The following is a 16,168-nucleotide window of genomic DNA, read 5'->3' as shown; positions in this document are numbered from 1 at the left end:
CCCCTCCTTAGTTAAGTTTATTCCTAGGTATCTTAATTTTTTTGGTGCAATGGTAAATGGGATTGTTTTTTAGTTTCTTTTCTTTTTTTTTTTTTGAGCTCATTATCATTGTTTAAAAAATCCATAGACTTCTGGGTGTTAATTTTGTATCCTCCTACATTGCCGAATTCATTTATTAAGTCTAGTAGTTTGTGTGTTTTTTTACGGAGTCTTTAGGGTTTTCTATGTACAATGTCATGTCATCTGCAAATAATGACAGTTTTATTTCTTCTTTTCCAATTTGGGTGCCTTTTATTTCTTCTTCTTATCTGATTGCTATGGCTAACATTTCCAATACTATGTCAAAAAGGAGTGGTGAAAATGGGCATCCCTATCCAGTTCCTTTTCTTAGGAGAAATGGTTTTAGTTTTTGCCCATTGAGTACGATGTTGGCTGTAAGTCTGTAATTTAAGGCTTTTATTATGTTGAGGTATGATCCCTCTATTCCCACTTTGCTGAGAGTTTTTATTAGTATTCCACATTATTAATAATGATGAGAACACGGTGGCTTGTTTCTTTATACTTTTCATGACTTATCAAAGTTTCTAAAAGTTTCTCAGAAATTGGCCTGGCCAACATGGCTCAGTGGTTGAGCACTGAGCATCAACCTATGAACCTGGAGCTCATGGCTCAATTCCTGATCAGGGCACATGCCCAGGTTGTGGGCTCGATCTCCAGTGTGGGGCATGCAAGAGGCAGCGGATCAATGATTCTCTCTCATCATTGATGTTTCTCTCTCTCTCTCTCCATCTCTCTTCCTCTCTGAAATCATTAAAAAATATATTTAAAAAACAAGTGATGGATTTTAAGCTTAAAAAAAGTATCAAGCCGAAACCGGTTTGGCTCAGTGTATAGAGCGTCAGCTTGCGGACTGAAGGATCCCAGGTTCGATTCCGGTCGGGGGCATGTACCTGGGTTGCGGGCACATCCTCAGTAGGGGATGTGCAGGAGGCAGCTGATCGATGTTCCTCTCTCATCGATGTTTCTAACTCTTTATCTCTCTCCCTTCCTCTCTGTAAAAAATCAATAAAATATATTTTTTAAAAAAAGTATCAAATATCAATAATTAGCAAATAATAATAGGCCCTCGTATTTTAACTTGAATTTGGTTATCAACCATTTTTTCAAATTTGAAATTACCTATCCTCAGTTCCAATCCAACCCATGTATTATAGGTACTAATTCTATATAGACATCTATTTCTAATGCTTGCATAAATGAATAGCAATTTGTAGTTTAACTACACAATTAAATATGGTTAAATTTATTTTTAAACAAAGTACCTGCATGCTGAGATTTTGAAGAGAAATACCAAATGACAGTGGGTTTTCTTGATTTGTGATCTAAAGAGGAAACACAGTACATTTTTCTCAGATTTTTAGTAGTTGAACAAAATTTACATTACAGAATACAATTTCAAACATCCAAAAACATTTAATACTTTCAAGAACAACTTTTATTTCTATATTTTTTCCTGATACATATTAAAATATTAAGCATCAATGCATTAGTGTTCTAAAATAATACATCTGCATAATGTTTTACACTTTATCAAAAAAAAGCTTACAAAAAATGATTGACCCTCATAATAGTACTATGAGAAGCTAATCATTATGTGTTTTAGAGAGAACACATGATCTCTTTGAGATCAGTTAGTTAAATCTTGCTCTACTGATTCCTAGACCAGTGCTCTTTCCAGGAAATAAATACCATATAATTTAAAGTCTCTTAAAACCATATAATAGCTAAATTCATAATCCCACCTATCACAGGTACTAAGATAGGCATTTTCCTTCATTATCTGATGTTTGAACACTTTAGGGAATTGTAACCAAGGCAGGAAGGACTGCAAATTACAACTATAGTTATAGAAAAGAAAGATTATGTCGTTTTCAGCCCTATTCCTTCACTTCCCAGAATCTAATAGATGGGCTACTACAGAGCAGGTTTCCTTAAACAGTGGAATATATATAAATATAAAAACAAGATTCATTTGTTAAAGTACTTACATCATCTTCATAACGAATATGGATGTTGGAAATTTTCACTTGAAGATTTTTTATGATCTGAGTAATTAATTTTTCTGTAAAAGTATCTTGTTTCTCCACCAGGAGTTTTTCTAGAATTGCAAATATTCCTTTTTAAACTTGAATGAAAAATATATTCTATAAATGTCCAAATATTGAGGTAATACAAATGCTACCTTGTTAAAGAAAAAAATCTATATTTGCAGATTTGCTTTTCAAAAATCTTTCATACCAAGACATTTTCAAAGGCAACTAAGTACAGTTTTCAAACTAGTTTCTTGTTCAGTAAAACTAAAGCCAACCTTGCAAAATTTATTGGCATTAAATTTTATAAACTTCTGTTAATTATACCTGAGTACATAAAGATATGGACAACAATGAAGATTATTAAGTAAGAATTATAATAGGCTTATACCAAAAAAGCTAGAGGAAGCAGCAAAGATGGAATCGCCCTTAAAATTAGAGATAACATCATAAGTTGTCTCTGGTTAGGTGTATAAAATAGTTGAATACGAGTCTCCTGATGAATACAAAGTAAGAAGATACAAGATATTACCCTCTCTCCTTTACAGCAATGATGAAGGAAGTTCATCAGGTGTTTCTTTTTCTTTTTTTTTTTTCTTTTTTTTCTTTTTTAATTTTATTATTTATTACAAGTGTTTCTTTTTCTAAAACCTATTTGCTATCTCCAGTTTCAATAGTTTTCAGGGGAACAGAAAGAATAAAAAACTGAGGTTCCTAATTTTTTAATATGCCTTTTAATAACCACTAGTTACTACCCCGATTTCCTCCACTTAAAAATGCCAATAAAAGCTATCTCTTTTCCTAAAAGTATAAATAAGTAAGAAAAAAAGAGATTAAGACTGAAATTACTTAAGTCACAAATGAAAGTGGGAACATTACTACTTATTCTATTTATTCTACAGAAATAAAAAGAATGATTATAAGATAGTACTATGAAAAATTTTTACTAACAAACTGTAATACCAGATGAAATGGACAAATTCCTAGAAAAACAAAATCTACCAAGGCAAAATCACAAAGAAATGGAAAATCTGAATAGTCAGGTAATTCAAAGAAGCTCAAATCAGTAATCAAAAATCTCTTGACAAAAGAAAGCTCTGGACCTCATGGCTTCACTTGTGAACTCTACCAAACATTTAAAAGAGAACATCAATCCACTTCAAACTCTTCCAAAAAACTGAAGAGAACGGAGTATTTCCAAACTCAATATGAGATCAGCATTAATCTGACACACAAGCAAGACAAACATACCACAAAAAACTACAGATCAATATCCCTAATGAATACTGACACAAAAATCTTCAACAATATGTTAACAAATAAAAAATAAAAGCCCATTATAAGGATTGTACACCATAATTTAATACAATTTATTCCTGCAATGGAAGGATGGCTCTATTTATGAAAATCAATCAATTTAATATACCATATCAACAAAATAAAAGAAAAAAATGATCATCTCAACTGATTAAGAAAAAACATTTGACAAACGTCAATACCCTTTCATAATAAAAACACTCAATAAACTAGCAATAAAAGGAAACCAATTTAACATAATAAAGATCACAGGTGAAAACTCACATCATACTCAATAGTGAAAGTCTGAAAGCTTTACCTCTAAGTTCAGGGAAAAGGTAAGGATGCCCACTTTTGCCACTTCCATTCAACATAGTATGGAAATTCTAATCAGAGTAATTAGTCAAGAGAAAATAAATTAAAGGCATACAAATTGGAAAGGAAAAAAATAACATTATCTCTGTTCACAGATAACATTATCTTATATAAAGAAAACCCTATATAACTCCACACACAAAAATTGTTAGAACTAATAAACTAATTCAGCAAAGTAGGAAGGTACAAAGCCAGCACAAACAACTGCATATCTATTTCCAATCAATAAACAATCTGAAAGTAAATTACAAATATAATTCCCTTTATAATAGCATCAAAAAATAAAATACTTAGGAAACAATTTAAAAGACATAAGCAAATGGAAGGACATCTCATCCATATCCATGGATTGGAAGATTTGATATTATTAACACATCAATATTGCCCAAAGGACTCTATAGATTCAAAGCAATCCATATCAAAATATCAATGACATTTTTTGCACAGAAAAAAAAATCCATAGTAAAATTCATATGGAATCTCAAATAATCAAAAAAATCTTGAAAATGAAGAACAAAGCTGAAAGAATCACACTTCCGAATTGCAAAACTTGTAACAAAAGTTACAAGTATATCCAGATAGTCATACACAAGAGAATAAAGTTGGACCTTTATCTAACAAAATATAAAAATGAACTTAAAAAAATCAAAGATTTAACTGTAAGATCTAAAACTATAAAACTCTCATAAGAAAACATAGGGAACTGGATTTGATCATAATTTCTTATATATGATAACAAAGGCACAGGCAACAGAAGAAAAGCAGACAAAATGAACTTAATAAAAACTTTAAAATTTGGGGCCTTGTAGACTATCAACAGAGTAAAGATGCTACCTACAGAAAGGAATAAAATTTGCAAATCACATATCTAATAAGGGATTAATATTCAGAATATGCAGAGAACTCTGACCACATACCCTTCCCTAAAAAAACACAATTAAAAAATGGGAAAATACTTGAATAGACATTTCTCCAAAGATATAGAAATGGCCAGTAAGCACATAAATGGATGCTCAAATACTAATTTTTAGGGAAGTGCAAATCTACACTACATGATACCATTTCATCCCCATTAAGATGTTACCATTTAAAAAAAAAAAAAAACCCAGAAAATAAGTAGATATGAATGACCACACAAGATATGAAAGAACTGCGACAGAGAAGAAAAAATAATTACAAAAAGTGTTGCCAGGAATTGCATTAAATCTCCTTTATATTTTTTACCTGTTTGTCAACAGGTAAAAAGTTAATATTGGGTTATACTTTTTATTCTAAAAAATTAATGAGAAGATAAGAAGATATCAATGACATGATAGAGAAGATAAACACATGACTAGGTTAGGAAAATGACTTTATTTTAGAAGCTAAGAAAGGCTACAGTATATCTCCATGTTAAGAAGAAAGATTCACTAGAGGGAGGAGTTAGAGTCTGAGTAAAAATAGCTGATGATGCTGCATACAGCACAAGTAGAAAGGAATTAGATTTCTGCAGGACATCTCTTCTGCCAACTAAAGAAGGAGTTGAAGTAATGAACCATTTGGTCTAGATTGAATTGGAAAGGATGTGAAGCCAGAAGATAAACAGATTTGGGAAAGTATCCTATATAATAAAAGGGTAATATGCAAATTGACCCTGATGGCAGAGCAACCACTGGACAAGACACTATGAGGTGTACTGACCATCTCTTGGTCCTTTTCCCCAGCCAGCAGGCTCCAATCACCTGATGGCCACCCATGGCTGGGGTGGGGCCAGCAAGTGGATGGGAACAGCCGACCTCTTGGTTCCTTCCCCCCATGGATCACCCAATAGTGAACTGGAAACCGGGAGCGGGTGGCAGAGGCGGGTGGGGCTGGCTGTGGGTAGCTGGGGAAGATGGCCCTGATTGCAGGCCAGGCCTAGGGACCGTACCTGTGCACAAATTTCATGCACCAGGCCTCTAGTAAATATATAAAGGGACTCAGCATATCCAAAATAAGGATATAAGGAGATATAAGGAGAATAAAAAGGAAAAGGCTAGAAAGGTAAGAAAACACACTTGATCCAATTAAATATTGTAGTTAAAAACTAACCTTTCCCTTATAAGCTAGGTATATTATTTTCCCTAAGATAAATGTCTAATAGATAAAAATTTTTCTAAACATGATAGAACACATTAAATGCATTAAAATGCCCCATATAATAAGATTCTCTCATATTTCTTAAGTAACCTCAGTACTTCCAAAGAAAAATAATATTCAAATGTGATGAATATTTTGGTCTTTTCTCCATTTCTTATTTCAATTATTCTTTATTTTAATTACCTTGATTAGCTACTTTTTGTTTGGCTTCTTCTATTCTTTTTAGTTCCTGCTGCTTTGCTTCCAAAAGTTGCTTTTCTTCTTTTAAAGAATCATATTTTATTACTAAAGGAAGCATAAAAAGGGAGAATCTTAATTACCTTAAATTTAAATGTACTCATTCCAAAAAACATACAAGAAAATAATCACTAATTCCAGGCATACAAAAACTTAGTGTGGAAACCAATTTAATTCAATTACCTAGCACCAAATACATATATTTTTAGAAATCACAAAAAAATCTCCCAAAATATTTTGAATACAATAATAAAATATAAAGATTTTCCATCTACAAAAAAGAGTAATTTAAATTATAATGTTTAAAATTTGACTTACTAGAAGAAGGCACTATGAGTAAATAAATGTTTTCCAGTACAGCTACAACTGGTTGAGTATAAAGGTTTTTCCATGGAATTTTAAGATTAAGGTTACCTACATTAAAAAAAAAAAAACACAAAAAAATATTCATTTAAACTACATTTACTGTCAGCCTATTTTCTGTCAGACATTAGAAAAGATTACAAGCTCAGTCACTTTATAGAAAGCTACTTTACAACCAAAAATAAGGTTTTGTGGTGAAAATTTGAAATTATTTGTATTAATCAATATTTTTGTAAAATCTACTAAATGATATCCTAAATATTTATGGCTATCTGTACCACAAACATACTAATATTCTTCATCCATTAACCAACAATCCTTTTTATTATAACTTAGAATATCCCCATTCTTCCTCTAAATCTCTGTAAGAAGTACTTTCCTTATACTTTAAAAAAGATTATCTACTTTATATGTTTATTTTTCACATTTAAAGATTACACACACAGTTTAACAATGGGAATACGTCCTGAGAAATTCATCGTTAAGTGATTTTTGACATTGTGTTAACTGAGTGCCCTTACACAAACTTCAGTGGTCTAGCCTGCTACGTAGCCAGGCTATATAGTATAGCCTACTGCTCCTAGGCTACAAACCTGTACAAAAGGTTACCATACACAACAACACAAAATTCAATCAAGCACAAGAGAAAATGATGCAATCAGGAGCCTGAGTAATATGAGACATATGAGGCTGCTGATATATGAGCATGAGACATAAGAGGCTGCTGTCAAAGTAACAGAGCATGCTGATTTACAGCAATTTTTTTTTAAGTAGGAAAGGTGTACTCTAAAATAACAATAAAAACATAAAGTATAGCCCTGGCCAGGTGGCTCAGGTGGTTTGAGCATCATCCCATACACCAAAAGACTATGGGTTCGATTTCTGGTCAGGGTGTGTAGTAGAGGCAACTGATTGATGTTTCTCTCTCATACTGATGTTTCTTTCTCTCTTTTTCTCTCTCCCCACTCCTCTCTTCGTAAAATCAATAAAAAAGATATCCTCTCTCTAAAAAAAAAAAAAAAAAAAAAAATCAATAAAAATATTTTTTAAAACCACACCAAAAAATATACTCTCAGGTGAGAAAAATAATTTTAAGTATAAAGTATACTATAGTAAGTACATAAAATAGTAACAATCCATTTACTGTCTTTATGAAGTTTTATGTACCATACATAGGTGTATGTCTTATACTTTTATACCGGCAGTGCAATAGATGTGTTTACACCTGCACCACCACAGTCACATGAGTAATGCCGTGAGTTACAACAGCTATGCCATTACTAGACAGTGGGAATTTTTCAGCTCCGTATAATCTTATAGTACCACATTGTATAAGTGGTCCGTTGTTGACCAAAATGTCATTATGCAGTGCAGGAATGTATGTACAATAATATACATTGTATGATTATCACCATAAGAATACTGCATACAAATATCTCTGGTATTATGGGAAATATTTGAAAATAATTCAAACTAATGAAAATAATTTACAATCCAATAGCAAAATATGTTACAATTCAAATTAAAAATATATATATTATGTGAGGGTTTGCTTATACTATAGATTCTAGTTTCGTGTATTTAGAAATTTTCCATAATAAAGATTTTTAAGTATTTTTAAATTCCTTAGAAAGTATGAGTCTCTAGATTTAGGAATAGTTGTCATAATTAGGAAAGGGGAAGACTATTAAATACACTATTATCACATTAACTGATTAGTAATTTAGGAAGGGGAAAAAAATCTACTTAGAGCTATCTCTTTTCATAACCAATGTTATAAAAACCCTGACCAGTGATGCTCAGTTGGTTGGAGCATCAACCCATATACCAAAAAAAAGGTGGTGGGTTCAATCCCCAGTCAGAGCTCTCTCACATCAATGTCTCTCTTTCTCTCTCTCTCCCTCCATTTCTCTCCCTTACTCAATCTAAAAAGCAATAAACATATCCGCAGGTCAGGATTTTTTTAAAAAAATTTTGTACAAAAATGTAATGAGTCGCAACACATTTGACAGGTTTTTTTTACAACTATATCAAGCAGATTTACAGCAAATTTTTTTTACACATATACTCACATACATTTTTGTTTACACATATACTCACATACATTAATAATAATTTAAAAAAAAAAAGGCCCGGCCTATGTTGCTCAGTTAAGTGTCCACCCATGAACCAGGAGATGGTGGTTCAATTCCGGGTCAGGGCACATGCCTTAGTTGGGCTCGACCCCCAGTAGGGGGCGTGCAAGAGGCAGGCAATTGATGATTCCCTCTCATCGTTTTTATCTCTCGCTCTCCCTTCCTCCCTCTGAAATCAATAAAAGCATATTTTTAAAAATTAATCTAAAAAAGTTAATAAACTTAAGGACAGAGAACAGTGACAAAATAGCAGTTATCAAAGAAAAACATAAAATTAACAATATAGCATTTTTACCACTAAACCTTTTAAGCAAATTTTTTTCTTCTCATTATAAGGTACAGACTACTTACAGGAAATCTGAAAACTTCATAAAAATATAAATGAAAGTAATTCCAAAAATCTCCTACATTAAGAACTACTTTCAAAACATGTACATATGAATAATTATATTTGATATATATGGAATTCTGTACTCCAAATGAGGAAAACTTTTAAAGATCATAAGATTAACAATCCTATCTAATAAAAGAGTAATATGCAAATTGACCATCACTCCAATACACAAGATGGCCTCCCCGATGTGGTCAAAAATGGCCACCACAAGATGGCCTGCATGGGAGGGCAATTGGGGGGAACCAGAACTACAGGAGAGGGCAGTTGGCAGTGACCTGGACTGCAGGGGAGAGCAGTTAGGGGTAACCAAGCTGGCAGGACAGGGCAACTGGGGGCTACCAGGCCGGCAGGGGAGAGCAGTTAGGGGTGACCAGGCTGGCAAGGGAGGGTAGTTAGGGGCAATCGGGCCAGAAGGGGAGCAGTTAGGCGTCAATCAGGCTGGCAGACAGAAGCAGTTAGGGGCAATCAGTCAGGCAGGCAGGCAGGCGAGTGGTTGGGAGCTAGCAGTCCTGGATTGAGAGGGATGTCCAGCTGCCCGTGGATCGGGCCTAAACAGGCAATCAGACATCCCTTGAGGGGTCCCAGATTGGAGAAGGTGCAGGCTGGGCTGAGGGACACACACACACCCCGTGCATGAATTTCATACACCAGGCCTCTAGTCCTATATAATAAAGGGCTAATATGCAAATTGACCAAACAACGGAACGACTAGTCACTATGATGCACACTGACCACCTGGGGGCAGACACTCAACGCAGGAGCTTCCCTCTGGTGGTCAGTGTGCTCCCACAGGTGGAGCTCTGCTCAGCCAGAATACGGGCTCACAGCTGGTGAGCACAGTGGAGGTGGCAGGAGCCTCTCCCACCTCCACAGCAGTGCTAAGGATGTCCAAATGCCAGCTTAGGCCAGCTCCCCCTGGGCCTAAACCATGAGTCAAACATCCCCCAAGGGCTCCCAGACTGTGAGGGGGCACAGGCTGGACTGAGGGACCCCCCTGAGTGTACAAACTTCATGCACTGGGCCTCTACTATCCAATAATAGCAAGGGAACAATATGTTCCTATAAAACTGGTTGTGTTGCTGTACCACTCACTTGGAAGCATTACTTGTTTCATTCAAGAAATAATGTGCCTAACAAATGCTAGGTATTTTGCTAAGTGGTATGAATACAATAAAAATTAATTCCACTTCTCAAGAAACTATTGTCTAGCAGAAGAAAACAATAATGATATTAAAGAAAGACAGGTGCTGTGTTAGGGGTATGCAAACAACACCTTAAATGAGTCTCAAAATTATCTTATGTATTTGGTACTTAATGCAGTATACATGCCACTATCTTTTTTTTTTTCCTTTAGCTTTTTCCAGGGAACAGTGCACCTAAGTTTCAAAACACACAAAATAGTTCTCCATTAATAAACAGTTTTCCACTATCTTATATTAACACTGAAAATTACCTTTTATCATTGTTAAATATGGTGAGGCATATGTTCACTGCAATATTTTTGTACCTTTGTAAATACAGGATCACTACAATTTCCAAATATGTATTCATTGGATTATAACACTACCATAAAAAATAAATGAGGTCAAATCAACATGGATTATGAGAAATCTTTACTGTTAACTAAAAAGAATATGAAATCGTACATATTCCATGATTACAAGTAACTAAAAGGTACACATGTAAAAAATCATATAGAAATATGCAAAAATAAACATGTTAGGTGGAAAACAATGGGTTACATGTTTTCCCTTCTTATACTAAAACATCTTTAAATTAAGGGAGAAGAGAGAACCTTTGAGTCTCAGCAACATTAAGATAATGAAAATTTTCTTAGGCAAATGGTCTAAGTGCACAAAATAATGAAGACATTAATCATGTAATTTAGATGAGCTTTCAAAATACCTTGTTCCCCCACTGACTCCAATATGTAGCAATAACATTCTATAAATCCTACTACACAAATCTTAATTAATGACACTACCATCTTGCATAAAATTTAAAGCAATAAAATTCGAACAGTAATTTAATCAATAAAGTTAAAACAATAAGCCAACATAATTTAAGAAACCAAACACGTTTTTATTAAGCATTTTAAAATATCATATTCTAATTAGCTTTTGCCCAAGCAATAAACATAAAATGTTTGATTTGACTTGGGGTGGTGAACACACAGTACAGTGTACAGATGATGTGTTATAAAATTGTGCAACGGAAACCTTTGTAATTTTGTTAATTAGTGTCACCCCCAATAAATTCAATTTTAAAAAAGGGGAAAAATGTAAAGAATGAACACCAGTAAAATAATACAGGTCAAGAACTAGCTCAATATTCAGGGCAACCTAGAAAACTTCCAGAGTAGAAACTCAATTTCTGATAGGTCCCCAGTCACACTCTCTGGCTGACCTAGACCCTACTCCTTACACCACATATCCATGGCCAAACAGAATATAGCAAATATAACTAGTCAGAAACCTAAAAAACTGAGGGGTTATATGCTTTCTAGTAACACCTTAACTCTCAACTCATTTTTAACATCTAATAAGGCATATAATTTCATACATATTAGACAAAATATAGATGGACCGTACAATATTTTTATCGTGATTAAGCTCCATCTAGATAAAAACACATGATTACTTACAATTAATGCTCAAAAACATTAAAAATATCACATAATAAGGATACCAAGCATATTATTCTGGTTGCATGTCCAGCAAGGGGAACGTTCAAACAAACACAGCTTACCTATATAACCAACTTTAATTTTAAATGGTACATCCAGTTGACTCTACAAAAAATACACAGATGTAAAATATTAATACACAACAGGTGACTACTTTTTTCTTCCTAGAATTATTTAAAGGGTTTAAAGTTAACTTACACCTTCCCTTTATCTTCAATGCTTATTTAAATTTATAGACATGTGTATGTCAATATTTATAACAGCATTGTTCATAAAAGCCAAAAGACAGAAACAATCCAAGTGTCCATCAACAGATGAAAAAACAAAATGTGGCACATACATACAGAATATTACTAAGCCATAAAAAGGAAAGATGTTCTGAAACATGCTACAACATGGATAAACCTTGAAGGAATTACAATGAGTAAAACAAGCCAGACAGAAAAATGACAAAATAGCTTAATTCCATTTATATGAGATAACTGAAATAGGCAAATTAATAGAAAATACATTAGAGGTTACCAGGGTCTACAGGGAAGTCTAGGAAGTTGTATCTTTTATGGTTACAGAGTTCCCTTTGGCATAATGACAAACTTCTAGAAACACATACTGGTCATGGTTGCACAGCACTGTAAATGTAATTAATGCCACTCAATTCTATAGTAAAAAATGATTAAAATGGTATAAAATACTGAAGATGACTGGGAAAATGAAAACATACAGAAATTAATAACATTATATATCAACTATACTTTAAGAAATAAATGTTTTTAAAAATAACATCATATAAAAAGAAACAGGAGTATTTTTATATGGAGAAAATTACACACTCAGTCTGTGCTTTTAAGGAGAGTAAGAATTCATTTTGCAAAATTCACATTTTACAAAATTTATTTTCAAAAAATTTTCTCAAAATTAAATGATTTAAAGTGACAAAGTAAATCAGGAAAAAGTCTATAAATGCACTAACAAATTTCTTACAGTCAAAACCTACCAGGGCATTTTCTTTAATTTCAAGGTTCTTCAAGACCACAGCTCCTAAAAAAAAAAGTTATTAAAAATAAAGTTGAAATATTCAAATATTTTTTCATTTTAAAAGTTAGATATACTTCATCCCTAATATGTCATATTAAGAAAAAATAATTACAAATAATATACATAAAACAGAATTCAACTATAATTGTATTAGCTCACCTTCATTCTTCAACTAGTCTAAGACTGTATGCTTTACCAAAATGTCATTTGTTGTAAATTATGACTTCCGAAGTTGTAGTTCCATGTTTTTACATTTGAATCAGAATTATACAAATAATTAAAAATCTAGCAAGGTAACATGATATACAGAAAAATACACAAAAAATGAATTGTATTTAAATACACTCCCAATGAACTGGAAAGAAGTTTTTAAATCCAAAATCATCAAGATACAGAAACAAACTTCCCAAACTGAAATGCAGAGAGAAAAATAAAAGAAAAAGTAATTAAACAGAATATCCAAGAATTGTAAAACAATTGTAATAGTTGTAACATATGCATAATAGGAATACCAGAAGAAAAAAAAATGAAGTACTAATGAATGATAAATTCCCAAAGTAAATAAATGATAAAGACACCAAACCATATCCAGGAAGCTCAAAGAACACAAAGCAAAAAAAAAAAAATACCCCCAAAATATCTACACTTAGGCATATCATAATCAAACTGAAGGAAACCAAATACTAAGAAAAATGTTGAATATGAACCAGAAATCCTACTCCTGGGTATACACCCAAAAGAAAGAAGAACATGATATCACAAAGATACCTGCACTCCCATGTTTATTGCAACATTATTCACAACAGCCAAATGTGTTATCAACCTAAGTGTGTACATCAACAGATGAATGAAGATGTGATACACACACACAGAGAACGAGAGAGAGAGAAAGAGAAATATTCAGTCACAATCAAAAAGGAAATCCTGCCATTTTCTACAACATGGATGGACTTTGGAGGGCATTATGTTTAGTAAGATAAGCCAGACATAGAAAGACAAATATTGTATGTGGAATATAAAAAAGTAGACTCAGAAACAGAGAGTAGAATGTTTGTTACTAGGGGGCTGGGATGTGGGGGAACTGGAGAGATGTTAAAGTGTTCAAACTTGCAACTAGGAAATGAGTAAGTTCTGGAAATCTATGTACATCATAGTGATTACAGTCAACAATATTTTATTATATACTTCAAAATTGCTAAGACACTACATTTTAAATGTTCTTACCACACACACACACACACACACACACACACACACACACACGATAATTATGTGGCAGGGTAAAGGCATTAGCAAAAGCTACATACTGCAATACAGGGTGGGGCAAATATAGGTTTACAGTTATGAATACACAAAATTACCCAGTCACAACTGTAGACCTACTTTTGCCCCATCCTGTACATAAACATATCAAATCAACATGTTGCACACCTTAAATTTATACCATGTAATATGTAAGCTAGATCAACAACAACAAAAAATCTCCAATAAAAGCAGAGAAACACACACACACATCCCAGTAGAGGTACAAGGAATAACTGAATTGAAAAATTCACTAAAGAAAGTCAAAAGCTGACTCAAATTGAAAAGAATGAATTGGCAAACTTGAAAACAAGTTATTTGGAAATACAGAAGAGCAAAAATTTTTAAAAAGGAAAAGTGAACAGAGCCTAAAGGACTCAGGGAAAATTATCAAAAGTATGTATTAAGGAAGTCCAAAAGGAGGAAAAATAAAGAAAGGGGAAGAGATCTTATTTGAAGAAATAATGGCCCAAACTCCGAAATTTAAGGAAAGACATGAATATCTGAATTCAAGAATATCAATCAAGGAACATGATAATCAAAGGCAAAGAAAGATTAGAGGCAGCAAAAAAAAAGTGACTGACATATATACAGATTCCTTAATAAGATTACCAGTAGATTTCTCTGCAGAAACCTTGCAAGCCAAAACACAGGGATGATATATTTATAGTGCAGATGTCCACTGAGAACATTATATCCAGAAAAACATCCTACTTCAAAAAATGAATATAAAATTAAGTATTCAGATTTAAAAAAAATTCTGAGGAAGTTCATTACCAGTAGATCTGCTTTACAATAAATTTTAAAGGGAGTCCAAGTTGAAAAAGTGTTAGGTAGCAACTTAAAACCATATGAAAAAATATAAAGTTCTACAGTAAAGGTAAATACATGGACAAGTATTAAAAAAGTAGTATTATAACAACATAGACTGATGAACAGGGACAGATCCAAAGACAGAGAAACAGCAATCAGACTGTTTATGATTACTTTCCCCTATTAATCCCCAGAGGGAAAGTAGGGGAGGGTGGGGGTAAGGGGAAGAGATCAACCAAAGGACTTGTATGCATGCATATAAGCCAAACCAATGGACACGGACAACAGGGGGATGAGAACATAAGTTGGGGGAGGGGGGGAGTATATGGGTTAAGGGGGGGAATGAGGGCACATTTGTAATCCCTTAACTAAAAGAATTTAAAGATTAAAAAATAAAAATAATTAAAAAATAAAAAAGTAGTATTATAATTTTACTTTATAACTCCACTGTTCTTTTACAGAAATTAAAAGACAAGAAATATAAAATATAAGTCTATGTCAATCCTATATAATAAAATTGACCCTAATAGCAGAACAACCAGGAATGGCTGGGAACGACAAGTCATTATGACACACATTGACCACCAGGGGTCAGATGCTCAAGGCAGGAGCTGCCCCCAGGTGGTCAGTGCACTCCCACAGGGGCAGCTCCGCTCAGCCATAAGCCGGGCTGATGGCTGCGAGCACAGCAGTGGTGGCAGAAGCCCATCCTGCCTCCTCGGAAGCACTAAGGATGTCTGACTGCAAGCTTAGGCCAAATCCCCCGGGTAGCGGGTGAACAGGTGAACATCCCACAAGGGTTTCCGGGCTGCAAAACGGATGTCTGACCACCAGCTTAGGCACGATCCCCCAGGGAGCGGGCCTAAGTCAGCAGGTGGACATTCCCCTATGGGTCCCGGACTGCAAGAGGGTGCAGGCTGGACTGAGCGACTTATTCGTGCACCGGGCCTCCAATAGGTACATGATATATAATATGTCATTTGTTACATAAATAACAAAGATGGGGAGGCAAACTGTAAAGGACTAAAGTTACTGATAAGTTGGTATCAGTTTAAAATATCTACACTAATAAAAGACAAAGACGCTAATTGACCATACCTTCACTACGCCCATCAGACGATCAGAAGAGTATGCAAATTAACCCAACAAAGATGGCCGTTAAATTTGCATACAGGCCCTGACCGGTTTGGCTCAGTGGATAGAGTGTCGGCCTGCGGACTGAGGGGTCCCAGGTTCGATTCCAGCCAAGGGGATGTACCTTGGTTGCGGGCACATCCCCAGTAGGGGGTGTGCAGGAGGCAGCTGATCGATGTTTCTCATCGAT

At 34.0% G+C, this 16,168-nt stretch overlaps 1 protein-coding gene across 8 annotated transcripts in view; it reads right to left on the bottom strand.

Moving 5' to 3' along the window:
* Positions 1 to 16,168, bottom strand: part of VPS13A (vacuolar protein sorting 13 homolog A (S. cerevisiae)) — a 185,645-nt gene that overhangs the window by 148,501 nt on the left and 20,976 nt on the right. For 4 of the 8 annotated variants that reach the window (XR_001514783.1, XM_006769015.2, XM_015567378.1 and 1 more), the window contains exons 2-7: positions 12,689 to 12,732; positions 11,757 to 11,799; positions 6,435 to 6,530; positions 6,063 to 6,164; positions 2,049 to 2,158; positions 1,323 to 1,382 (exon numbers count right to left, since the gene is read on the bottom strand). Coding sequence is in view for 7 of the 8 variants with exons in the window: in XM_006769015.2 (XP_006769078.1) it covers positions 1,323 to 1,382; positions 2,049 to 2,158; positions 6,063 to 6,164; positions 6,435 to 6,530; positions 11,757 to 11,799; positions 12,689 to 12,732 (455 nt within the window). In the remaining variant the exon portion in view is untranslated. Of the gene's footprint in view, positions 1 to 1,322; positions 1,383 to 2,048; positions 2,159 to 3,705; positions 3,773 to 5,670; positions 5,746 to 6,062; positions 6,165 to 6,434; positions 6,531 to 10,461; positions 10,561 to 11,756; positions 11,800 to 12,688; positions 12,733 to 16,168 lie in introns of those variants that run through there. The other 4 variants (XM_015567380.1, XM_015567381.1, XM_015567377.1 and 1 more) reach the window with 3 other exon arrangements.

Source organism: Myotis davidii, unplaced genomic scaffold (genome assembly GCF_000327345.1).
Source record: "Myotis davidii unplaced genomic scaffold, ASM32734v1 scaffold98, whole genome shotgun sequence".
Classification (NCBI taxonomy): Eukaryota; Metazoa; Chordata; class Mammalia; order Chiroptera; family Vespertilionidae; genus Myotis; species Myotis davidii.
Note: the sequence above shows the minus strand (reverse complement) of the source record. Positions and strands in the feature narration are given on the sequence as shown.